The sequence below is a fragment of the Bos javanicus genome, chromosome 6 (assembly GCF_032452875.1).
Source record: "Bos javanicus breed banteng chromosome 6, ARS-OSU_banteng_1.0, whole genome shotgun sequence".
NCBI lineage: Eukaryota > Metazoa > Chordata > Mammalia > Artiodactyla > Bovidae > Bos > Bos javanicus.
This window is the reverse complement of record NC_083873.1, coordinates 30,236,386-30,264,013: the sequence shown is the minus strand read 5'-3', so window position 1 is coordinate 30,264,013 and position 27,628 is coordinate 30,236,386. Positions and strand designations below refer to the sequence as shown.

Sequence of the window (27,628 nt, the reverse complement as noted above, 5' to 3'; positions counted from 1 at the left end):
GAGTCAACTCTTCGCATGAGGTGGCCAAAGTATTGGAGTTTCAGCTTCAGCATCATTCCTTCCAAAGAAATCCCAGGGCTGGTCTCCTTCAGAATGGACTGGTTGGATCTCCTTGCAGTCCAAGGGACTCTCAAGAGGCTTCTCCAACACCACAGTTCAAAAGCATCAATTCTTCAGCGCTCAGCCTTCTTCACAGTCCAACTCTCACATCCATACATGACCACTGGAAAAACCATAGCCTTGACTAGACAGACCTTTGTTGGCAAAGTAATGTTTGCTTTTCAATATGCTATCTAGGTTGGTCATAACTTTTCTTCCAAGGAGTAAGTGTCTTTTAATTTCATGGCTGCAATCACCATCTGCAGTGATTTTGGAGCCCCAAAAAATAAAGTCTGACACTGTTGCCACTGTTTCCCCATCTATTTCCCATGAAGTGATGGGACCGGATGCCATGATCTTCGTTTTCTGAATGTTGAGCTTTAAGCCAACTTTTTCACTCTTCTCTTTCACCTTCATCAAGAGGCTTTTGAGTTCCTCTTCACTTTCTGCCATAAGGGTGGTGTCATCTGCATATCTGAGGTTATTGATATTTCTCCTGGAAATCTTGATTCCAGCTTGTGTTTCTTCCAGTCCAGCATTTCTCATGATGTACTCTGCATATAAGTTAAATAAACAGGGTGACAATATACAGCCTTGACGTACTCCTTTTCCTATTTGGAACCAGTCTGTTGTTCCATGTCCAGTTCTAACTGTTGCTTCCTGACCTGCATACAGGTTTCTCAAGAGGCAGGTCAGGTGGTCTGGCATTCCCATCTCTTGAAGAATTTTCCACAGTTTCTTGTGATCCACACAGTCAAAGGCTTTGGCATAGTCGGTCAGTAAAGCAGAAACAGATGTTTTTCTGGAACTCTCTTGCTTTTTCGATGATCCAGCGGATGTTGGCAATTTGATCTCTGGTTCCTCTGCCTTTTCTAAAACCAGCTTGAACATCTGGAAGTTCACGGTTCACATATTGCTGAAGCCTGGCTTGGAGAATTTTGAGCATTACTTTACTAGCATGTGAGAGAAGTGCAATTGTGCAATAGTTTGAGCATTCTTTGGCATTGCCTTTGTTTGGGATTGGAATGAAAACTGACCTTTTCCTGTCCTGTAATTAGTACTCTGTTATTATTTTCCAGTGATTAAAAAAGTGTAATAGATCTATAGCTGTATATTAGGAATTTTTAGTCAAAAAATTTAGAAATTTATGGCATATAGGGTACCAAGCATTGGAGTGCAGAGGAAATATTAGAGGTATTCACCCACCATGTCACTGTGGATGAATTAACTTCAATGCAAAATACCAGTAACAGAAATCCATTAAAAAAAAAACAAAAAAAAAACACAAAAAACAAGATCCAAAGAGTGAAATCCGATTATAAGATCCAGGTCAGAAGATTTGGAGGTCTAGATTGATGTAAAGGGGAAAAAGAGACCAATAAAGTTCCAGAGACACGGTCCTAAGGGAATATATGTTTGTTTATACTGGAGTCATATTTTATGCAAGAACACAGTGTTCATGTTTGTGCCTAAAGTAAGATCATATGAGTCGATGCCCCTTGAATATTTTTAGGAAGAGGCCAAGTTAGAGAGGGAACAACATATGCCAAAGCTCTCAGAGGACTTGGCATCTTGGAAGAAGGACAAGTAGCTCAGTACTTCTAGGACAGTACAGTGGCCAGGGAGGAAAGTTGGATGGGTTAGTGGGGGGCCAATCAGAAAGGGCTTTGAAAGTAAAAGAGTGCAGACTAATGCCTCAAGAAAGCTGTTACTAGATTTGTAAGTTGGAAAATAACTAATCAGATTTGCATTATTAAGAGATCATGATAGTGTTAATGTGTTTAAAAGATTATTAGGACCTCAATGTAGAGATTAAGACTGGAATCTTAGAGACTATGAGAGGTTGTTGAGGTAATCCAGTGCAGGGGTGGTGATAATGCATATCACCCTGAGCATTGGCAGTATAAACCCAGAGAATTCCAACAGCAAGAGAATGTAGAGTACTTACATGTAAACCTGCCTGGGAGGTAAGTTCTAACCAGTGCTCCCATGAGAAGCTTTATTCTTTATAGAATATTCATATATCCTCAGTTAAAACCCTGGTAGGGAATTGTACTCAGCTTGAAGAGACTACTTTGTTCTAAGTCAGACTACAGCACAAAAATTTAGGTGAATATGTCTTAATGTTATGTGTATAGTTACAAAATATAAATCTGAATGGATTACATGTTGTATTGTACTTGAGAAATAAGTTAGAGTCAACTTTCATAATATAGCTAGTCTATTTTTGCAGCATTTCCTCAGGTGAGTGCATTGACTTCCCCTAAATCAGCATTTTCTAAACATTGGGTGTTTTTTGTTTATTTACAGTTGCAAATATGAGATTGATGACTTTGGCATGATCCTCACGGCATTGCTTACCTTTGTAGGAAGCTCTTGTACTACATGTTGTCAGGGAGATAAACGTTATAAACTGGAAAAGGGGTTTCTTCCAAGATAGCCCTTTTTCTTCTTTATAGAAGAAAAATTCTATAGAGTCCCACTGATCAAAAATTAAATACTCATGTTATTATTTGTATGTGGTTCAGAAAGCTTTAACTCCATAAATAGGCTTTTCAATTATTTTTCATACAGGTTTTTTCCTTCTTTCACACTTTAAAAATGTGTTGATCTTGAGAGCATTTGTAATAAAACTTCAATGTATTAACATTTTGATGTTTTTAATAAATAAATTGTAATTTATTAAAAAATCATTGAAATATACAGTCTTGGCTAATACTCTAATCACCATTTTCTATAGAAAGCAATGTGACCTTATTTCATACAGCCATTGAAAATTAAAAACTTTGCTATGCTTTCTTTCACAGTGGTTCGTGTTGTCTAGCTGTGCTGAAATTTTCCTTTTTCTGTTTTCATTAGTAGTTCGTATAGCATTTTAGAATAATGCCCCATTCGTGCTTTAATTAAACACAACTCCCTGTTTATTCTTCTGTTCCCTGATGTTGGCAAGGAATTATTGGATTTCATTCTTTTTTTTTTTTTAATCATTAAATGTGTCCAGTGGAGACAGACATTCTACAGAGGAAAGTAAAGGTGTTTAGTGACTGTTATGATGAAGTACTCAATACACTGGGCTTCCCTGGTGGCCCAGGGGTAAAGAATCCGTCTGCCAAGCAGGAGACGCTGGCTCAGTCCCTGGGTTGGGAAGATCCCCTGGAGAAGGAAATGGCAACCAGCTCCAGTATTCTTGCCTGGAAAATCCCATGGACAGAGGAGCCTGGCAGGCTGCAGTCCATAGAGTCAGACACAACTGAAGTGACTTAGCACATAGCACATCAGACATTGTGCTAATTGAACAGGTGCCTCCCTGTGTTCTGCTCATAGCATCATTCCCTTTACATGCACCAAGTTTAGTTTTCTCCTGTCCAAAAGCAGAGGTTCTTGTGAAACCTTTTGTCAAGTCAAAATCGTGTAAAGCAAAGAGTTTGCCTTTTTTTGAAAAAGTGAAAAGTTGGATTTCTGTTGGGTTAGTGAAAATGGGTACCAGTGCAGGTCTTCCATAAAAGTAAAGTGATGTTAAAACAAACTTTCTAAAAGCTGGAGATAGCTGTAATATGTATATAGACTTTTTACTAGTGAGTTGCTTTTTTCTTTATGAAGCAATTTTAATACATGTAGTAAAGGCAAGGCTTATAATTGACAATGAGATGTAAAAATTGGTGGTTCTTTTTAAAAATATGGATTATGTTTTGAAGAAATACAGTGAGAGTAAGCTATCAATTGAAAAAGATATTCATTAGAATATCTTTTAGTGACACAGTAAATTTAGTCAAATGAAAAGGGAAAGAGACACACACAAACTTGCTTTCAAAATGAATATTTAGTTACTTTTAGCTTCTGTCACATCCTGGGGAGTGATGGGGAGTATTCATCGTCCCCATCAGCCTTTTGGAACTCAAGAGTATAGTTGGTAGACTCAAAGGGGAGCAACGTCCTCTTTCAATAGTAAAATGGGTGGGTATCATTGATTAATATGAATAGTAATAATTATGTTTTTATAATACTTTTAGCTTTAAAAGTATCTTTTTATTCAAGATTATAGTAATAGAATGTCATTAAATTTTTAATGGGCCATTATTTTCCCAGTGAGGTGACAGAGTCTGAGAAATGTTGAAAGAATTGTTCAGAGTCCTGTAGTGATTTGAACCTAGTTATTTTGATTTAATTCAATTCTCTGTATCACAAGATAACATCAGTGACTATATTTAGGGAGAACTAGGTGTTCTTTGGAAGGACTGATGCTAAAGCTGAAACTCTAATACTTTGGCCACCTCATGCGAAGAGTTGACTCATTGGAAAAGACCCTGATGCTGGGAGGGATTGAGGGCAGGAGGAGAAGGGGACGACAGAGGATGAGATGGCTGGATGGCATCACTGACTCGATGGACATGAGTTTGGGTGAACTCCAGGAGTTGGTGATGGACAGGGAGGCCTGGCGTGCTGCAGTTCATGGGGTTGCAAAGAGTCGGACACGACTGAGGGACTGAGCTGAAGTGAACTGAACTCTCTTAGGGATAGTCTAGAAAGGATTCTTGCCCTGCATTGAGTGGATAAAGTAGGTAACTAGCAATTACTAAGATCTGATTCCAGTAACATTTTCATTGCCTCTCCACTTCATTTCAAAAAATTTAGCTAGGATTCTAGTTAACCTGACCCTTTATCATACCCTGCCTTTGCTTTATGCAACATTTTAGCAATTTAAAAGAAAAGTTTCTTTATTCACTATGGACAGAGCTTTGGGGAGATCTGATGTTTTGTTTTTTTTTTTTTCCAAGGAAGACTTGAATGTATTTGTGAGATCTGATTAGATCAAAAACTGAATGATGTGCATCTCAGTTATAAGTGGATATAAATTCTATATTTTACTTGAAGTCTAAAGGAGATAGGAGTGAGAAAGGAAATTACTGTTTTTTCAACCATCCCAAATTTCATTGTGGGCTTTACGCTGCAGTAATAAATCGAGATAACTAGATTTACTTAGCTAAGATGGATAGATTTATTGGTTCCATTTTTAAATTTTGATATGAATAAGTAAACTGCTACCAGTTGCGTATGTTTCATCTCTTCTAATAATGCTTTATTGCCATCTGCTCCCCTACATTTTGACGTCATTAAACAGTCCACTGCCGTAAAGGCCTACTGGAGCTGTCCTTTGTCAAAACCACAGTGTGAAGCATGTAAATATGCTCTATGTAACAGATACATTTTTGTTTAGAATTATGTTTTTTAAATTTATTTTTTATTGATGGATAATTGGTTTATAGAATTTTTTTGGTTTCTGCTAAACATCGACATGAATCAGTCATAGGTATACACATGCTTTCATATAGGAAAAAATAAAAGTAGCAGCCATACACTGCCCTCTTTCTTTTCTTTTAAGTGTTCTTTTATTGAAATTTATTTCCATGTTGGAGGCTTCCCAGTGCTGTTTCAAGTACACTGTGGTGAAGGTTCTTTTTTCCCATTTCCTCTCATCCTGAGATTAAAATATTACATCTTTAATAAGGGAAGATACCTGGATTTATTCACATATGCTTTTCACAAAGAATTACTGTTTCCTAAGTCAGAAAGGAAAAGACAAATACATATGACATCACTATATGTGGAGTCTAAAATATGACACTAATGAACTTACCTAGGAAACAACAGCCTCACAGATACAGAAATCAGACTTTGGTTACCAGTGGGGGCCGAGAGTGGGAGAAGGAACGATTGGAAGTTTGGGATTAGCAGATGCAAACTAGTATATGTAGAATGGATAAGCAACAAGGTCCCACTGTTGTATCCTGTGATAAATGTAATGGAGTGGAATGTATATATATATGTATAATTTTGCTGTACAGAAGAAATTAACAACATTGTAAATCAATTATACTTCAGTAATATTTTTAAAAAGAATTATTACTTCTTATTAATTAATGCATATGGTTTAAACCAGGAGATGGCAAGCTATGGCCACTGACCACATCCGGCCCACCACCTGTCTTTGTAAATAGTTTTATTGGAGCACAGACATGCTCATTCATTTACATGTCCATGGCTCCTATCATGTTCCAGTTATAGAATTGAGTAGTTGCAAAATAAACTATATGGCCCAAGACTATGCTGGATAATTCTGCATAGCAGATACAAACTTTGTTGGGGGTCATGAGCAGCTTTGAGAGGCCCTAATCCTAAGGCGCTCTGTTCACTTTGCTTGTGACCATCACCCGTAAGAAGCAGGTTACGTCTTTTGGGCACCAGTTTCTTTTTCTTGGGTGTATCTTTCGTACCAGAAGAGTTCCTAGGTCTAAACCATTGAATGTGCTCAGCAGGTAGCTGCTGAATGAGTGTATACTTTATTTTTTTAAGCATGTTAGGACCTTATGTCAGAGTATAAAAATCACATTAATGGAGCATTTCTTACACATTCAAAGGATCTATAAGTAAAACAGTTTACTTAGACTACTTTGTTTAACTCTCTCACACTTTGAGTTAGTTGTTATTTTTGCTGTTTTACAAATGAAGAAACTAAGACCCAAAGTGCTGGCATTTCTAAGTTCATACAACTAAAAGTTTAAAAAACAAGGATCCCAAGTGTACCTTAACATTAGACATTGTGCTCGAGATACTGTTTCCTCCAGGGTAAAATAGCCTATCGTGTTCTCTGCTTTTAAATGATATGAAATTCAAACATAAATTTGGATAATGAAATGAGGTTTTGTTTATTTTAGAGATCTAATGACTTTAAGAAGAGTTCCCCATGTCAAACAATACCAAACATGTCTCTAATGATGAATACAAGTTATCTGAAACTAAAAGCTGGGATACTCCTTACATTTCTATTACTACTACGAATTCTCTATGATGTCTTTTTCAATTAAATTTTCTTTCCCTTTCTGCTTCAGTTGTTGCCAACCTTAAAAGAATTCTATTTATATAATCACTCAAATCCTAGGTAGCTTTCTCCTTGATTTCTGAGACTAGGTTGCTTTCTCACATATGTAAATAGATGAAAGTTGGTGGGAAAATGGTGAAACCCATGCTCATTTGGATTTCACATTACTTTGGAAATAACATGTGAGAACTCCAGGTATAATGTGAGTACAAATAATTTTAAGATATGTCCTTATGGTTTTCTCATTCAAATATGAACGAAAATCTACAAATTTAATATTTTAGATAAACCTGTAGCTTACAGAGGTCTGAATGAGTTTAACGGTGATCCTCTTTAGTATCCTGAGGTCATGAATCAGGCTTCAGATTTGTGTTTGTTTTTTAAAATATTTTATCTGATTTTGTTCTTTTTCTTTATCCACCCCTCTACCCCCTTCAGGATGAAGCACATTAAGCATCCAAGATTATATATAGCATGAGCTTGTCTTCAAAACTTTGACATTAGAGCAGTGGTATTGAGATTATTTAGAACCTCTATAAGTGATAAATAATTTGTTGGAAAAACATATTTCATCTGCAGTATTTTATATTTTATCTTATCTTATTTTTATCTGCAAGTTACAGACTGAGTTTGTTTTACTTGCAGCTTTAAAGAAATAGAAGTTTTCAATGTAAGGTTAGTAGGGAGAAAAAGGCAAGTCTGTATATCTCGAATTTTGATGATGTGTGATTCAAAAACTAAAAAAGAAGAGAAAATCTAATTCAAGTCCCCACACTCACTTTAATTAAGACACTTGAGATCCAGTTTAATCTGGGTTCTTAAGAGTTGAAAGGCTGGTTGCTAATGGAAGAAACTAACCTCCTGAAGTTGCAGAAATATTTGATACTTAGCCTTGGGCGCACCTGTTCCAATTCTTTATGACATACATACCAACATTCTCCACTGCTTAGGGAAATGATAATAGTTTAATCTGTCCAATTTTGCTTTTAATCATTGAATTAAAAAAATGTTTGATTTCACTTAATAAAAGTTGTGCAAACCTCTCTAGAATGTACTTTCCTCTGATCCTAGATCTTGGCTCAACTTTAAACCTTTTCTATTTCTACTGGATATGATTTCATGCCTGGATTATGAAGAGTAGGCTGTTGTTTATGCTTTCAACATAAGGGGCTTGACAGACAAAACGCACAGATTCTACATTTCTCATGGCCACCATCTGTTTGAGGCGGTTGGGGAAGGGACAGAAAAGAACGCGTTTGCCTTCTATGATAATATGCAAGTGCGTTACTGTCGCTGCTACTCAATTTAGTATGTGTAAAATTTCTACCATACCTTTGTGGACACATTCTCTGAGATGTTGAATTACAATACTTCATCTCCTCAAGAGAGCCAGAGTGTCACTTTGATGTAGCCCAGTTATTTATATGAGGACAACATTAGCCTCAGTGTTTATAACAGGAATACCCCTTGTGGAAGAGCCAGTTGTTTTTCACACCATAAACCTCACATATGACTTCTCTCTGTCTTATCCAAGCTGTAAACATTTGTCTTTTTTCTTTTGAGGGATAATATTAATATTCTTGATATCAGCCTTATTTCTGACTCACTGAGAATGAAATATTATAGGATACTTAAACATATTTTATGGTTATTTGCAGATTGACCACCATGACTTTCTCTGTTGTTTTAATTCAGATGCAGTAGTTGAAATACTTACATCAGTAGAGTTTGCACAAAAATGGATTCAGCACTTAATGCTTCAAGCTTCTTTGTCCTTAGAGAAAGCGGTAGATTTATAATTATATTTCCCTTTCTGAAGCAGCTTATATAAATTCTCTGAAATATTTCTCAAAACATGAAGAATCTAGCTTTATATCCATATGTTATATTTCAAGAACTTTGAAGCCATTAATTATAATGGCTGGAAAGAATGTGCAGCCAGGTGGAAGGAAAGAAAGTTACATCTCTGTAGGAAATATATCTTTTACAGAATACATGAAGGGCTTAAAAGTGATAATCTAAGATGTGAAGTGTAGCAGGGCAAATAAAAAATAATGCTTTCATACATTATTCCAAAATTTACCCTAGCAGGCTTATTAAGGAAATTAAAATAGCAGAAATTAATCACCTCAGTTATCACTGGCCCCTTCTTCTCAACTGGTGTAGAAGTTAGTACTTCCAGGTTGAGATGCATTCGAGAAGATCTGCTTTCATATTTTCATGGGTTAAGGTAGTGCCTGGCAAAGAGCTTGGCACACAGGAAGCATGTAGTAAATATTTGATGAATGAATGCTTAGGGTCATAGGCTCTGGAGTTATATAGAAATGATTTTGGATCCCGTATATTCTCTACTCTGCTTCTTTGGCTTCCATGATGTACTCTCCTGGTTCTTCTCCTGCCTCTCTCTCTGAGAGTATTTCTGTTATTTGTCTTATACCTTAAGAGCGCTTCTATTTCATGCTACTCTTTCCCTGAACAATCTCATTAATTCCCACAGCCTCAGTTGCCATCAATATGCTGATAACTCTTGAATAATTCTAGATCAGATCTTTTTCCTGAGTTCATACATTCAGTAGACTGTCTATACTTAGATAAACCACAAGAACCTCCAACTCAAAAACAAACAAAAAAGGAAGTCCTTAGCTCTATGAAAGAAAGGACGAAATATGTTTTATCCTCCAACTGGGTACCTTCATGTAATGTAGTGCCTGCTACACTGTAGGCTGTCAGTGTGCACTTGTGACTGGCTGAATATCTATAGTTAAACTCATTATCTTTCCATCATTCTAGCACTGACCCCACTATAACATAACTGACTGATTTCTGGTCTGTTCAGTTCAGTTGCTCAGTTGTTTCTGACTCTCTGTGACCCCATGCACTGCAGCACACCAGGCCTCCCTGTCCATCACCAACTCCAAGAGTTTACTCGAACTCATGTCCATTGAGTCGGTGATGCCATCCAGCCATCTCATCCTCTGTTGTCCCCTTCTCCTCCCGCCTTCAATCTTTCCCAGCATCAGGGTCTTTTCAAATGAATCAGTTCTTCTGGTCTATAACCTTTAAACTCAGAGAGGGCAGAAATCATGTCTGTCTTGTTTGTAGCAGTGAAGCCTAGTGCATTATTTGATACATAATAGTTAAATTCAAAAAACATTTGCTTCATTTTATTGCTGTGCATGAAAGAAAAGTGTTAGTCAATCAGTTGCGCCTGACTCTTCAAGTGACCCCATTTACTAAGTTCCTCTGTCCGTGGAATTCTCCAAGCAAGAATACTGGAGTGGGTAGCCATTCCCTTCTCCAGGCTATCTTCCCGACCCAGGGATCAAACCTGGGTCTGCTGCATTGCAGGTGGATTCTTTACCGTCTGAATCACAGGGAATGTCTTCAGACAGATCGCTTACCCTTTCTGAGTTTTGTATTACTGATCCATCAAGTAGTAATAATAATACCTTATATTGTTTTTGTAAATAAACGATTCAGTTTAATAGGTATAAAACTTTTCTTTAGCCTTTTACTATAGAAAAAGTTCAAATACACACACGAACATATAACTGGAGACTTAGTTTCTTCTATAGGTATTTTGCAAGTAGTAGGGAGTTGGAAGAGATTATAAACTAAAAAATTTAAGAGACACCAAATGTAGTATGTGGATCTTTCTTATTTGGATCTTGATTAATACTGTGTTAGGGTGTATGTGGTAAGTAGAATAATGTCCCCACAAAGATGTCCATGTCCTAATATCCAAAACCTGTGAATATGTTATATTTCATGTCACAGGGGAATTTGGGATGCTGATGGAATTACAATTGTTCATTAGCTGAGCTCAAAATAAAATAATTATCCTGGTGGGCCCATCGTAATCACCAGGACCTTTAAAAGTGGAAGAGGGAAGCAAAGAGAGAATCTAGAGTGCTGTAGTGTGAGAAGGACTCAATCTGCTGGTTTTAAGATGGTATAAGAGGGCCCTGAACCATGGAATTTGGACAGCTCTAAAAGATGGTAAAAGCAAGGAAATGGATTTTCCCTAGAGCTTTTAGGAAGCAACAGCCCTGCCAACGCCTTGAGTCTGGCCTGGTAATATCCATGGAGGAGAACTGTAAAATAGTGCGCCTGTGCTGTGTTTAAGCCAGTACATGTTTAGTCATATGTTGCAGCAGTGAGAGGAAACTATAGAGGATAATCAGAAGTAAATTGAAAATTGATCATTTGGGGAGGTTAAGGAAATTTTTGTTTTATTTTAGATGTGATAATGGTATTATTGGGTAGATTTTTTAAAAGAGTACTCTAAAAGTGATATTGAAATATTATGAAATAAAGGATTGATCTTGAATTTGCTTCAAATAGTTCAGAGACAGCAGAGGAATGAATGAGATCTAGTTGAAACATGATTGGCTATCAGGTAATAAATTATAAAGCTTGATTTTTTTCCTCTTTACTAAATTTTACAGGTTTTTCAAATAAATGAATTGTTTCCTTAGCATCCTCTAAAGGTGATCAATGTGGTTTTTTAAATTACAAAACCATTGTGAGTGCATGTAAATTTATTTGAAGTATTTCAGTCTTTGTAGTTATTATTAATACTCAGAAGGTCTCATCTGCTTCAAGTCACTTGATACAACTCTAGTTCTTTGCTAGCGTTTTGGCTTTCTGACAAATATTCTAGACTTTCCATGTTGACTTTTTTGTCCCAATCCTAGAAACAGTAGTTTCTCTAAGGAATCTGTTTCCTTTCCATGGGAAGACAATAATTTTGGTGCTGGAGTCATTCTTGAAACAAAGATTTGTTAAGCAAAATGCCAGGAACTGTTCTAGGTGCTAGAGATACAGCAGTGAAGAAATTAGACAGCATCTCTGGCCTCAAGGTATGGAGAGAGAGTTAATAAAAAGCAATAAGAAGAATATAAATTCATTAGATGGGGATGATAAACCGGTTAGGGAGTATGGGAACGCTGGTTTGAAGGGAGAGGGTTGCTCCTTTATATAGGGTGATCAGAAAGAGCCACATTGGTAAAATGACCTCTGAGCAGAGGACAGGAAGGAAATGAGGGAGGAAGCCATGGAAACATCTGGGGAAAATATTTCTAGGCAGAGGGAATAGAAACTACAAAGGGCCTGAATCAGAAGCATACTGGCCATTTAGAGAAATACTAAGGAAGACAGGAGATAGTAAGGAGATCCAACCAGTCCATCCTAAAGGAGATCAGTCCTGGTGTTCATTGGAAGGACTCATGTTGAAGCTGAAACTCCAATACTTTGGCCACCTGATGCGAAGAGCTGACTCTTTTGAAAAGACCCTGATGCTGGGAAAGATTGAGGGCAGGAGAAGCGGGTAACAAAGGATAAGACAGTTGGATGGCATCATCAACTCGAATGGACATGAGTTTGAGTGGACTCCAGGAGTTGGTAATGGACGGGGAGGCCTGGTGTGCTGCAGTTCATGGGGTCGCAAAGAGTTGGACATGACAGAGCAACTGAACTGAACTGTAGGAAGACAGTGTGCCCTGTGGCTAGTGAGCAAAGGAAGCATGGCGGATTGGGCCAGAGATGTAGCTGGAGTCAGAGTCTGTAGGAGCTTTGGTTTCAGTTTTGAGCTAGAGGTGAGTTGTTGGAGCAGAGGAGTAGCTTGAGATGAGCCAATTTAGTTTTTCTTGGCTTCCATGTCTTGGGAAGGACAGAGCAAGAGCTTAGGCCATTGCTGCAATAAGCCAAAGAAGAGATAATGACCTCTTGAACCGGGACATACTCTGGATGTGGTAAGAAGTTAGGTTATGTATTTCTCATATTGTTGTGGGCAGTTCATCTTTCAACACCAGCTTGCTTTCCTATTGAATGATATGTTCAGCAGTTTGAAAGCACTATGTTTAGTAAGAGAAACCTACCTTGAAAGACAATAGCAACGTCTGTTTGTTTGGGGGGATATTGTCCCCCAGCCCCAGTTGACTTAGGTTAAGTTTCCAAATAAAGTCTGACATAATATAGTATTTTTTCACCTAATAGATGCCAGTAATAAGATTTTACTGGTAGTTGAATGATTTGACTTGAACCAGAGGAATTAACAGATGAATTTCATGTTTATTCAGGTACAGCCTGGCCAGGTATTTAATGTGTACATTATAATCTTCACTACTCTTTGTTTTTAAGAATATTGGTTTAGAGCTAACAGCTTTTTTTTTTTAACAGAGATAGAAAGCAAAAATGTCATATAACCTATCTTATTACAGTTGGAAAACATCTGTTTTCAGAGAATTCACACATTGAACTACCTGGAGTTCTGAAGGTCTTAATCTGTGTTTTCTCTCCAGAAACTCTTTTTATATAAACAACTGCCTTTTAGTGAGCTTAGGCATATTTGAACCACATAGTAAATAATTAGATAATTTCTAATTCCATATATATTGCATAGTCTTTTATAATATTATACAAATCCCCAGTTATATTCTTATGTGCCCCATTACTGAGGATTTACTTGGATCAACTTGAAAAATCACTTGGTTAGGACCTTGCAATGGTTAGAAAAGAAAATTAAAACTCAGGATAAGAGTGCTTAAAACTTAACTGATTTGCTAAATAATTCAAACTTGAATCATCTGCTTGGGGAAGAATGCAGTTAAGATCTTTCTAGAGTAAAGAGTTTTCACTTTATCTTTCCAAATGATATATCACAGAGATTTCCCCAATAACAGGAGGTGTTTTCTACTAAATTAATATTACGTGGTTCAATTTTTTAAAATTCTTTATCTCCAATTTATTATCTGTAGTCCAAAAGAGATGACTTCATTTCTTTGCAGTAAAGTAAGACTCATGATTAGTAAGTCAGTTTATTTGCTTTTTTAAAAAGTATTGCCCCTTAGAATACTCAGATATATGACTATGACAGATATTTTAAAAATGAAGAACTTAACATTTTGTGCGTTAGTTATACTTTACTTGATTAATTTGACAATTTACATATTAAATACTGAGAAAATATTCTAGTGTGCTGCTGGGTTTTCCAATTAATTTACATTAACTTATTTAATGTTAGTCTTTGTAATCTTAGGCTTGACTATCATAGTGCTGAAAATAAAAGCTTAGAATGTATTTCATTCCAAACCTTTAGAAAACTCATAAGTAAGCACTCTAAAATTAATAAAAGACATCTCATTAACACTGTTAGTTTGGAGAATAGCTACTGGCTTTAAATTTCTAGATGAGTTTTATGGTGCTGAAATGTTTTTGATACAAAAGAAAAAAATTAACTTTTAAACTTGGTTCCATTGGGTAGAGATCAGCCACAAAACAAGCCTAATTTAATGGAAGTCATTCAAGATTAAGGTTAAAAAGGAAAGCTTGAGTCAAAAACTAACCTCCTTTTAATGTTCTCATTGTGACTCACTCATTATTCAGTTTAAGTCACTTATATTTTTGTGACTTACATTTCTAGATTATGAAATGGAGCTAATTCAGAGCTCCCATTTAATACTTTTATTAGAACTTAAAAGAAAAATCTGGTTTTATTACAGATCAGTAGATTGAGATCTTTAAACTGCTATCCCTAAAGAGATGTATATTTTTTCCTACATAAAATTGATTTTTATGGCAGGGTCAATAAATTTGAGATATTTTGGTCTCTGCACTCCTCATGGAAGACTGTTTTTGTCTGTGTAGCAGTGCAGTTTTCTACAGAATTTTAAAGGAAGATGGACTCATTTGTGGTGCTTCTCCTTTTCCAAAACCTCACCTTCTCACACTTTCCTCTCCCCAGTAAGCCGGATGAGCAGAGGCCAGGGGCTTGGTACTTGATGCCTCAAAAGTTGCCTACTTCTTGCTGGAGTAGTGAGAAATTCAGTCTGAAGAAATGAAACATCACTTTATTCATATGGGAAATAACTGTTCCTTGGGAATGTTTGGGGCTTGGTAATTAATAAGCTTGTGTAGCTCTGTGTGCGGGCCAATGCACTAGCAACACAGCAACAAACAGAGGTGTGAGAATTTCTGTCTCATCCCAAGTGGCTAAAATGGAGCAGTAACAAAAAGCAAGGTTTTTCTTCCCAAGGAAGGTACAGCTGTGAGCTTAGAGCCTCTTTATATGTGTTTAAGACACAATCACATGTTTCGTATTCAGAAATGGCTTCTCATGTTAAATAACTTAGTTTCTCCGTGTATCTTCTCCCTGAGGCATGGCCCAGATGGATTATGTCCCATTTTACAATGACCGATGGAAAATTACTACACTCTTTTATTGCTAAAAATGCCTCAGTGACTCAGTACTTTAGGGCTTATGCATAGATAATGTGATAAAATAAAGGCATATGGTAGATGAAAGGGTTTGACTCACTTTGAGGTCTGATTTTGAGATTTTTCAATTGGTAACTTTCCCACTGTTTGAAATCCTGAACCTAATCCACATTTTAAAACTATCTCAATCCTGTTCTTTAAAAAGGCAAAATGAAAGTGATTTGGAACCCTCCCTTAAGTTTACTTGATTAAATATTAATTTTTTACCTTCTGTTTTTAAGGCAGTTTTCTGGTAATGTTAGAAAGAAGTTAGTAGAAAGTTCTCATTTCACCGAGTTTATCATTGACATAGGAAGGAGAAAATATTATAGGATATTGATAAATAGCAAATATATTACATAGATGGGCGTGTTAAATACGTTAAGAGGGACGAGAGAACACTTCTGGCTAGGATGGTCAGGGAATAATGGGGAAGAAAACAGAATTTCTATGAGCCTTGCAGAATGGGAAAACCATGAACAGCTGTGGAGAAAGGGCCATTTCACTGGGCACGGGTCATAGAAGCAGGGCCCAGCGCGGCACATTCAGGGAAGGGACAATGAGCAGACAATTGCACAGTGTTTAAGAGCACAGATTCTGGAACCAGACTGCCTGCTTTAGGGTTGCCCTTTATTTGCTGTGTGATGTTAGGCTGGTTTCTTAACCTCTCTTTGCCTCAGCTAGAGTGAAAACATGGTATTGATCATGCCTACATCATAGGGCTGTTATAAGGATTTGAGAGTAGTGCCCTCAGGTAAGGATGGCACAAGTTAAATGTTGAATAAAGATAATTGAGTTTGTTGATAATAGTGGGTATTTGGCTGAGCATAAAAGACAAGATTGTAAAGAAGACTGGCATGAACTCGTGGAGGGACTAGACTGTGAGTGGTGCATGTAGCTTGCAGGGAGGGGTTATGAAAGCTTTGTAAGCAAGAAAACATGAGCAGAGTAGTGTATTTGGAAAAATAATCTAGCAGATTAGGTTGAAAAGAGAGATGGCAGCAGACAGACTGGTTAGGAGATGTATAATTGTCCAGACTTGAGGGATTCAAGTGTTAGTCGCTGTCATGTCTAACTCTTTGTGACCCCATGGACTGTAGCCCACCAGGCTCCTCAATCCAAGGGATTCTCCAGGCAAGAATATTGGAGTGGGTTGCCATGCTCTTCTCCAGGGGATCTTCCCAACCCAGGAATCAAACCCAGGTATCCCACGTTGTAGGTAGATTCTTACCACCTGGCCAGGGAAGCCCAGGACTCAAATGTCAAAGCATGGGTTTGGATTAATGAACAGACCTTGAACATATTTCCAGTGGACCAGCTGGTAGGGTCTGGGAACTGACAGGGATAGAGGAGCCAGAGGACCATTCCTGAGTAAGTGGGAGAATTCAGACACCTCGATTTCTCAGGATGAGCTGGTAACGCATCATAGCAGATGAAACCTGTGTTGTGTATCTTGAAGCCAATGACAAGAACACGATTTGGCTTTGAAAATGCTTATCTGCATTTCTCCGAGAGCAGTCAGGCCTGCATATAGAAACTGAAGGAGAGTTGTGAGAGAACAGGAAGAAAGGATATTCTTTCCACAGTATGGATTACAGTATGGATATTGCAGTAACTTTCCCCCATTTCTGTAAGAGAAAGTGTAAGTTAGGAAACAAGGAAGAACATAGACAGTATGGGTATTACAGTAATTTTCTTTCCCATTCTGTAAGAGAAAGTGTGAGTCTAAAACATGTTCCTAGTTCAGTTGAATCCCTTGAAACATGGATACTAGTTGAGCTCCCAACCTATAAAATGCCATTTCACAGCTCAGGTGCCAGGCAGAGCACTGGAGGAGATGTGTTAGGTGTTTATAAACGCTGACTTTCTGGATCTGAAATTGCACATCATTGCAAATAGGCTTTATTTTCATGAGGAAGAATTAGTCTTTCAGTTATCCTAATTAAGTTTATCCAATTCTAACCACACCTTTAATGTGAATCCTGTTGATATACACACATGCATATATAACTGTATACACATACACACATCCTGTTAGTTTGTATTATTTATACGCTTTCTTAATAATTGTTCCTTTTAAACCATTAGAATTTATAAGCCTTTTCTCTTCCACCATGTTTTAATTGCCTGAGGGTGAAGAACAGGCCTTCTGTTGGTTTTAATCCTTTACAGTTGTTGCAGTTGTTCATTTATGTATTGATTCCAGTTTATGCATTCATTTATTCTAGACATTGTGTTAGTTGCTGGGGCGAGGAATAAAACCTAGTTCCTGCCCTCAGGGGGCATCCTCTGTAAAGTCATTCACAGAAAATTATGGGAACATGGAAAAGAGACATGAATCTGGATTGTGGGGAGAGGTAGTTGAGGAAGACTTTAGAGCAGTTGACTCCTGGGCTGCATTGTACTGAGTAGTGGTTGCTAGGTGACCAGGGGAAAGTAGAGATGAGAGTGATGACAGGCTGTGAGTGGACAGATGCCTCACAGGGACAGTGAGGCAGTCTGGTATTCACTGTAGTAAAGAGAAAGGCAGAGGATGGTGACAAGTGAGGCTGCGGGGAAGGTGGAGACCACTGGAGGGACCTATATGTGGCGCTTAGAAGCTTGGAAGAAGAGGAAGATCCTTGGAATGATTTATGCAGAGTTCTGATCAAGTAAGATTTCAGTCCCCAGTGGCAGCAGGGGAATAAGACATTTGGTGGTTAGTCCAGGTGGGAGGCCTTGAGTACATAAACCAGGACAGTATTGCAGGGATAGATATGAGGGGGCGAAATCAGGAACCAGGAATGAAGAATCAGCAGAGCCCATTATAACCACAGGTGAGGGAGAGGAAAGCCCTAGGATGATTCTTTTGTTATCTCCCTTATATGACCGGTGACCAATTTCACAGTATTCTTAGGCAATACAGGACAGGAGAGAATATAGGGAGTTCGTTGGCATCTGTAATGTACCTCTGATACATTTTGAGTTAAATATAATTAATGGTTAGCAGAGACATCTGGATGACTAGAAATACTTCACCATCCATATTCAGTATTAACCATATCTCCTCTGGAAAACATTCTCTCCCATCGTCTATCGTAACTCTTTCACTGGATTACAGTCTTTGAATTTTTCTATTTAACTCTGTAGTTTCAGTCCAGCATTTGATCCATAATCTCTCCATAAAGTGTGAGTGAATGAGTGAAGAAGTGAGTGGATAGATTATTTTTTAAAGTGAAGTTTTTTTTTGAGGAGGGGAGGAGCTTCCCAGGTAGCGCTAGTGGTAAAGAATCTGCCTGCCAGTGCAGGAGACTGAAGAGACTATGGATTTGATCCCTGGGTTGGGAAGATCCCCTGGAGGAGGAAATGGTAACTCACTCCAGTATTCTTGCTTGAAAAGTTCCATGGACAGAGGAGCCTGGCAGGCTACAGTCCATGGGGTCACTGAGTCCGAGATGACTGAGCACGCATGCATGCAATGTTATCATTTGCTTATTAGGAAAAGCTTATATTTGGTTTATTCTCATTCTGATTCCCTTGTTTTAACTCCTAGCACCTTCCACTGGAAGAGTCGTAAGCAGTGGGCCATCCACAGGAGCCGTGGCACCAGCCAACTCAGCCAGAGGGCAGCCTCAGCCCAGTGACGAGGACACTTTGGTGCAAAGGGCCGAGCATATTCCCGCAGGGAAAAGAACTCCGATGTGTGCCCACTGCAACCAGGTTATCAGGTTGGTCATTTGATTTAAAGTTCTTATTGAAAAGGCTTAGTCCCAATGTTTGTTTTTTTTTTTTTAATATTTTGAAATTTTAGAAATTTTATTAATGAGAATATTTATTTCTGTGTAATATTATGAGGTAGATAAATTAGATATATTTGTTAGAACCTATTTTAATGAAAAGTAATACTGGGCTCTGTGAAAATATAACTAAAAATACCAATTTAGTCAGTTATTAATTACTATCAGAGCTAAGAAAAATAATGATTAATGTGGCATTTCAGAGAATAATGAAATATGAAGACTCAAAGGGGCCCCAAAGAACTTCATTATTTCACAAATTAGAAAAGTGAGGACTCTTATTTAGATGAAAAGTAACTAATGATGTAAAACAAAGAACTTTGAGCCCTAGAGAAAAGATTGCATTTTCACACTAAGTCTTAAAAGATATAATTACCTTCGGATCTATTCATAAATGCTTTGCTTTTTGGATTAGGTCATAGCATGCTTCTTTAAAATATTTTTGATCCAAATGTATTTTATTGTTTCTTAAATTCCAAAAAGCAGAAAAGGCTAAGCTCTTAAGTGAGTGTACTACACTAGCACTTATTAAACCTCAGTGTTTCTGAACAAGTGACTTTTAAAATGTTATGAGGTTTAGGTGTGAATGTTAATACAGGGATCTGACCAAAGGACCTTGCTGCCTCTGTGAGTTGCTTGCTGGCCATAACAGATAATTACTTGAAATGACTGCTCAAGCTCTCTCCCCGTTTTTAATTTACCCTGTTTTGTAATAGTTGGAACAACAGTGTCTCTAAAGTTGAATAAGGTTTAGACTTACTTGCATTTTCCCCTCTTTTCTTACATAATTATTGCTTAGGGTAATGTTTCTACTTACTACTTAAAATGGAGCTCAGGGAGTCTCAATATCTTATTTAAGAACCAAATATAAATACCCTTCCCCTTAACCCACTATTAAATAATAAATGTGTCAAGAACACAACACAGAGTATGTGATTTTTTTTTTTAAGTAGCTTTTGCCTCTTAAAGGTAGTCCACATTCATTGTGACATTTCCAAACTATAGGAAAACAGAAAGCAAAAATAAAAATTAATATATAATTACACCTCCCAGGATACCCACTATTAGTATTTTAGTTCACAGTTTAAAACACACTTACACACAAACACACAAGGACAGATATTGTTTTCTAGAAATGGAATCATAACATGCTATTTTATAAGCTGTTATTTTTTAATTAGTTTGTATTTTCCACAGTGAGTACCTGTTGTATGAGAATTAACCAGCAGGCGTGGCAGGAGTAATAATGGTTGTGGTGAGAAGGAGGAAATCTGTAGCAGTTTTTGAAGTCTAGTGTAATATCTGACACACTAAAGGCATTTGGTGAATGTCTAACCTGAACAGATCATGCATGACTCTAGACCCACTCATCATTTGGTCTTAGTATCCTTGTGGTTACAGTCATTTTTTTTTTTTTAAAGTACTACTATCAATGGGTCTTACAGAAATATTTAAACTAGTATAGAATCTAGTGTGCTACTGCCTTTTCTCAATAAATGAAACTGTTTTAAATTACTAACTCTATGTAGGGTTATGTTTTTAGAGTTAATGTTAGTAAAAATAAGTTTCGACTTGTAACATTGTTTCTATAAGTTATGATACTTTGGTTTCCTAGACTGGTATATGAGGATAACATGATTTAGATAAAAACACCTTTTATGGAGATAGGAGTCAATGCTGTTAGTGTGCTGTTGTAAGCAAATAAGTACTGGATGGGTTAACAAAATGTGAAACCATATCAGTTTCTGATTCTTGTTGTCTGATCATCAAATTCTGTAATATCCTATGATCACCACTGCCAGCACATCTGAAAAACTTAGTATGGAGAAAATATGAAGATCAAAATAGAAATTACCTTCCCCACCCCTGACTGCCTTGGTTTCAGTTTTTAATGCTACACCAGAATGTGGTGTTATGCACTATCTTCTGCCAAGTAAAATAAATATTATATTAAAAACCTGAATGGCCATCACTTATTGCCCCCTCATCTGTTAACTTTTATATTGCTCTGGATTATCCCAGCACTTGTTATCAGTTAAGCATTAGAGCTTCATTTACTAGAGAAGTTAACAGGGACAGGGATTAGCTCATGTCAAGATCCTATTACAGTAATTAACATAGCATATTTGCTTGGTGTGCAAATGCTGAAGCAGCTTGAATAGAGCGTGGTCAGTTCAGAGACCTAGGCAAAGAAGATTTTCCACTTCTTGGCTGCAGTGTCAGTATCACTTACCAAACCTAGGAGGCATCAGATTAAGTGACATTCTCTTGGACACCTGTTTTAGAAACCGGCTGCAGTTGCAGGCTTGACACTTACAGTATAGAATATTGTAACCTGGTACCTGGTAGTTTAAGATTATTTGTAATTTAAATTTGTTTTATTTGTTTTCCTCAGTGTCATTTATATTATGTTTTTATAATTTATATTTTTTAATATTTATTTTCTAAATGTTTCAAATTTTCAAAAATATTTTTAAGTAAATGCAAACTAAGGCAAATTTTATGTTTTATTGTTTTCTTAGAAAAAAATTTGGACAGTTTCAGAAACCTGGATCTCTGATATTAGTACTGAACTGATTATCTCTTATTGAACATATTTTTAGCTTAAAACTCCATAGATCATTTTCATCTAATATTAGTATTTTTTGTTTTTTTGAATCTGGGAAAGATTATGAATGTTTTTCGTAAATTGTATTATTTCATGGCAAGTAGATGGGGAAACAGTGGGAATAGTGGCTGACTTTATTTTGGAGGGCTCCAGAATCACTGCAGATGGTGATTGCAGCCATGAAATTAAAAGACACGCTTACTCCTTGGAAGGAAAGTTATGACCAACCTGAGACAGCATATTAAAAAGCAGAGACATTACTTTGTCAACAAAGGTCCATCTAGTGAAGGCTATGGTTTTTTCAATGGTCATGTATGGATGTGAGAGTTGGACTGTGAAGAAAGCTGAGCACTGAAGAATTGATGCTTTTGAACTGTGGTGTTGGAGAAGACTCTTGAGAGTTCCTTGGACTGCAAAGAGATCCAACCAGTCCATCCTAAAGGAGATCAGTCCTGGGTGTTCATTGGAAGGACTGATGTTGAAGCTGAAACTCCAATACTTTGGCCACCTGATGCGAAGAGCTGACTCATTTGAAAAGTCATTTGAAAAGCTGACTCATTTGATGCTGGGAAAGATTGAGGGCATGAGAAGAAGGGGACGACAGAGGATGAGATGATTGGATGACATGACCGACTCAACGGACACGGGTTTGGTGATGGACAAGGAGGCCTGGCGTGCTGTGGTTCATGGGGTCGCAGAGTCGGACACGACTGAGAGACTGAACTGAACTGAACCAAAACTTTGACTAGCTAGTTGCTTTTTACAGATGGATAGATTGTTACATTTTGGGAAATTCTACTGAAGATCTGATTAAGTTTGCTCTAGAACATTTCCAGTCCATTTATGATAGAAGTACCGTTTTTTGATTCATACAGGTGAACAGATTAACTATTTGGAGTGTTGATACAATAGAACAGAAAATCAGAATACTAGTACAGCCAAAGCCATATTTAATTTCTCTGGTAAAATAGGCTTATGAAAATACTAGCTTATTTTTGGAGTGTTATATCTAGTGACATTAAAAATCCACTTGTATTATATGGAGTTAAATAGACCATTCACATTTAGCTGCTCAGCATTTTGATAAAAGAAATAAGGGTTTCATGGTGCTTGAATTTCTTCCTTGATATGGAATGCTTTAAAAAAACAAGGAGCCACGATGCTATTGTCCCATCTTTGCTTACAGTCCAGCACCAGAAAATCACATTGAAACAACTCATTGTTTCTTCCGGTGGCAGAGAACATTTTAACAGTATTGATTTGTTTCTTACTTGTTTTCAAACTTTTCTCATAAGGAGGGCCATCTCAGTTACCCTGGAGAGAAGCCAGAAAGGTTTTTGCCTTAGCATCCATTTCTATCTCTGAGAACTCCATTATTAATAGGTTTTATTTATTTTCCCTTCTGGTTAAGATTTTACTTGAAAATAAAAGACTTCTTGACTTAATGTGTTAGTTCCTCAATTTATGGAAACAGCAAAGACATAGATCTTATGATCAAGGCATAGACCAAGATTTCAGACCTATTATAGGGGGAAAATGGAAAGAACAAAATGTTCAGCATTTATGTGCTATTATGGTGCCGTTCTTATCCTGTTTTTGGATAATAATTGTTTTATGTATTCTTGCGTGCATGCTTAGTCATTCAGTTGTATGCAACCCTTTGGACTGTAGCCTGCCAGGCTCCGCTGTTCATGGAATTTTCCAGGCAAGAATACTGGAGCAGGTGCCATTTCCTACTCTAGGGAATCTTCTCAACCCAGGGATTAAACCCACATCTTCTGCATCTCCTGCATTGATAGGCGGATTCTTTACTACTGAGCCACCCAGGAAGCCCTTAGTATATTCTTAGCATCTGCCAAATACTGTATTATCATTTTACTTGAATTCTTATTAAATTCTCATAACCTTGTAAGGCAGTTATTATAATTGCCTCAGTTTCACAGATGAGAAAACCAAGGCTCAGAAAGCTTACATATTTCCTGACGTTACATAGATAGTAAATGATAAAACCTGCATTTGAGCCCAGATCTGTGTAACTTTATATTCATGCTTTTAACTTGCACTACTTAGGAAAATGTTATAGTATTATATTATGATAACTAAGAACTATAGAACTTAAATGAATGTCTTTAAAATACATACCAAGATATATTAATGCATTTCTGTTTCAGTTCAGTCACTCAGTTGTGTCTGACTCTCTGCGACCTCATGAACTGCAGCACACCAGGACTCCCTGTCCATCACCAACTCCCAGAGTTTACCCAGACTCATGTCCATTGAGTTGGTGATGCCATCCAACCATCTCATCCTCTGTTGTCCCCTTTCTCCTCCCACCCTCAATCTTTCCTAGCATCAGGGTCTTTTCAAAATATTAAGCTCTTCGCATCAAGTGGCCAAAGTATTGGAGTTTCAGCTTCAACATCAGTCCTTTCAATGAACATCCAGGACTGATCTCCTTTAGGATGGACTGGTTGGATCTCCTTGCAGTCCAAGAGACTCTCAAGAGTCTTCTCCGACACCACATTTCAAAAGCATTAATTATTAGGTACTCAGCCAACTCTCATATCCATACATAACTACTGGAAAAACTATAGCCTTGATTAGACAGACCTTTGTTGTCAAAGTAATGCTCTGCTTTTGAATATGCTATCTAGGTTGGTCATAACTTTCCTCCCAAGGGGTAAGCATCTTTTAATTTCATGGCTGCAGTCACCATCTGCAGTGATTTTGGAGCCCCAAAAAATTGTCGGCCACTATTTCCACTGTTTCCCCATCTATTTCCCATGAAGTGATGGGACCGGATGCCATGATCTTAGTTTTCTGAATGTTGAGCTTTAAGCCAACTTTTTCACTCTCCTCTTTCACTTTCATCAAGAGGCTCTTTAATTCCTCTTCACTTTCTGCCATAAGAATGGTGTCATCTGCATATCTGATATTATTGATATTTCTCCCAGCAATCTTGATTCCAGCTTGTGCTTCTTCCAGCCCAGCCTTTCTCATGATGTACTCTGCATATAAGTTAAATAAGGAGGGTGACAGTATACAGCCTTGATGTACTCCTTTTCCTATTTGGAACCAGTATGTTGTTCCATGTCCAGGGCTAACTGTTGCTTCCTGACCTGCATTTAGGTTTCTTAAGAGGCAGGTCAGGTGGTCTGGTATTCCCATCTCTTTCAGAATTTTCCACAGTTTATTGTGATCCACACAGTTAAAGGCTTTGGCATAGTCAATAAAGCAGAAATAGATGTTTTTCTGGAACTCTGTTGCTTTTTTGATGATCCAGTGGATGTTGGCAATTTGATCTCTGGTTCCTCTGCCTTTTCTAAAACCAGCTTGAACATCTGGAAATTCACGGTTCATGTATTATAATATATATAAATATTGTGACTACATATACATGTAACCATATATACTGCTGTATAAATCAGGAAAAAAGAAACAACTTAAGCAGACCTGCCATATCTTAAGAGTGTGGCAGTGTACTCTTCTTCATAATGTTAGAGTGGGTGAGTGAGAAAGAAGTGAGTAAATAACAGATTGAACAGTTACAAGTTCTTACTTCCCCTCCAAATGACTTTGTACCATGTACATACATTCTTAGACTCATAGAGATGACCCAGAGAGTGAGGGGTTTACTTTTCCAGTTTCTCATCTAATGTGGAAATATAGTCATTCTATATGCAGTGCTCACTGAGTATTTTATGTGCCACTTCCTGTAGATACCAGTGATACAGAAATCAAAGACATACTCCCTTTCTTTAAGGAGGTTGCTCTTATAAACTGAGTTGAGTCCCTTCCCAAATTGATATGTTGAAATCCTAACCCCCAGTATTTTAGACTTGTATTTGGAGATAGGGTCTTTAAGAGGTAAAATGGGGTCATTAGAATGGGTCCTAATCCAGTATCACTGATGTTCTTAATAAGAAGAGGTTAGGACACAGACACACACAGAAGGAAGACCAGGTGAAGACGGCCATCTAGAAGCCAAAGAGAGAAGCCTTAGAAGAAATGAACCCTGCCAGCATCTTAAGTTTAGACTTCTAACTTCCAAAATTGAGAAAATTATTCCTGTTGTTTAAGCCACCCCATCTGTGGTGCTTTTTTAAGGTAGTTCTAGCAAATGAATACAGTTATACTAGACAGGCAAAGCAACAGCTGTATGAGTGTAGTAAGTCTTAACAGAGATACATCCAGAACCTTTTGATGCAAAGAGGAGAGATGGGGATTATCTAGCTTCAACAGCCAGTTACTTTTAATTGAAAGAAATTGCCAGCAATAAAGTTCAGTAGTCTACTTATAAAGCAGTACTTTTATACAACAAATATACGTTGAAAGCTTACCAAGTGTTAGCTAATGGTAAGGTGGGCTTCCCTAGTGGCTCAGTAGTAATCATCTACCAGTGCAGATGTGGGTTCAATCCCTGGGTCAGGAAGATCTCCTGGAGAAGGAAATGGCAACCCACTCCAGTATTCTTGCCTGGAGAATTCCATGGACAGAGGAAACTGGTGGGCTACAGTCCATAGGGTCACAAAGTGTTGGACACAACTGAGCAATTTAGCACATGCGTTACATGTGAAAGTTGTTAAGAGAGTAAATCCTGAGTTCTCATCACAAGAAAGAATTTTTTTTCCTATTTCTTTAGTTTTGTATCTGTATGAGATGATACCGGTTGTGGTAAACAAAAAAAGAAGCATTTGTATTCAACCCGTATCCCTACTGGCTTGTACCTGTTGAAATTTACAGTTCCTTTCATCTTTCTGACTAAGCTGTTCTTTTTCTCTGAATTCTTACCTACCTTTGCTTCCTTTTTTTGGCATAAATATCACACCAAGAAGACGAACACACCACAGCTCTTCTCTCTCAGTCAGTGCTGCAGCTGAGTCCCCTCCCTTCCCTTGTCAGTCAGCAGGCATTCAGTGAGGCTCACGGTGGCAGAGGACTCTGAGAGGGAACCGAATCCTTCATTCCACTGCACAGTTAGCTAAGCCTTTCATTCCAGTTCCCAGATGGAAACCCAGTCCTACCTAGGACAAGAAGAATATATTCAGTGTTAATCCTGTGTTAATAAATTTGTTAAATTAGTCTCTGCTGACACAGAGAAGAGCGGACTTTGTTATATGTAAGAAATTTTCTTATTTATACATAACTTCAAGGGCACTGACAGGGAAGATGCTCTTTCAGCTTAGCCAAGGAAAATCTATAGGAGCCTGTCCATATTAGAATGGAGGTGTGGCAGGAGCAGGGTCACTGTCAACTCAATTTTTAAAGGTGCGGAGGGATTTTCTCTAGTGTCGTTAAGATCATTCACTATTCAGATTTGATAAAGAAACTTAAGTAAATACCTTAAGATGACCCTTTTGATGGACTGTTTATTTATAGTGGACTCTATCCCAGAAGGCTTTCGAAACGACTCTTTAAGAATAGCTGAAATGTAAGAAAACGTTCTGAAATATACAAAAGAAAGCAAAAGAAGAATGAAAATCATGGATGAGGCTATTAAAAATGAAGAGTGAAAAGAAGTTTGTCATTGAGTCTGGATAGTAATGACATACGTACATCTTTGCCTGTGGTTAGAATTTGGCTGTGAGCCTCCTGTGCTAAGTCGCTTCAGTCCTGTCTAACTCTTTATGACCCTGTGGACTGTAGCCCACCAGGCTGCTCTATCCATGGGATTCTCCAGGCATGAATACTGGAAAGAGTCGCTCGGCCCTTCTCCAGGGGATCTTCCCGACCCAGGGATTGAACCTGTGTCTTTTAACGTCTCCTGCCTTGGCAGGTGGGTTCTTTACCATTAGCGTGGCAGTTGACCAAAAAAAGTAAATTTTGCAAATTAATGTTTAGTGAGATAAAAAATAAATCTCTTGCTCAGAAGAAGCAAAATTGTTCTTGTTACAAAACCTTGAAAGGAATTTCTCCAAGGAGTCCATGTAAAAATGGCCCTGTATGATCTATAAGCAGCACTTTGCACAGCTGCTTCCAGTAAGAGTGGGAGTAGACTTTGTGGGGCTGTCT

General features: G+C 37.6%; 1 protein-coding gene across 12 annotated transcripts in view; it reads left to right on the top strand.

Moving 5' to 3' along the window:
* The window catches only part of PDLIM5 (PDZ and LIM domain 5), a 234,419-nt gene that overhangs the window by 188,664 nt on the left and 18,127 nt on the right, over positions 1–27,628 (top strand). For all 12 annotated transcript variants that reach the window (XM_061419654.1, XM_061419659.1, XM_061419663.1 and 9 more), the window contains one exon: positions 18,765–18,939. In XM_061419654.1, the coding sequence (XP_061275638.1) occupies positions 18,765–18,939 (175 nt within the window). The remainder of the gene's footprint in view (positions 1–18,764; positions 18,940–27,628) is intronic.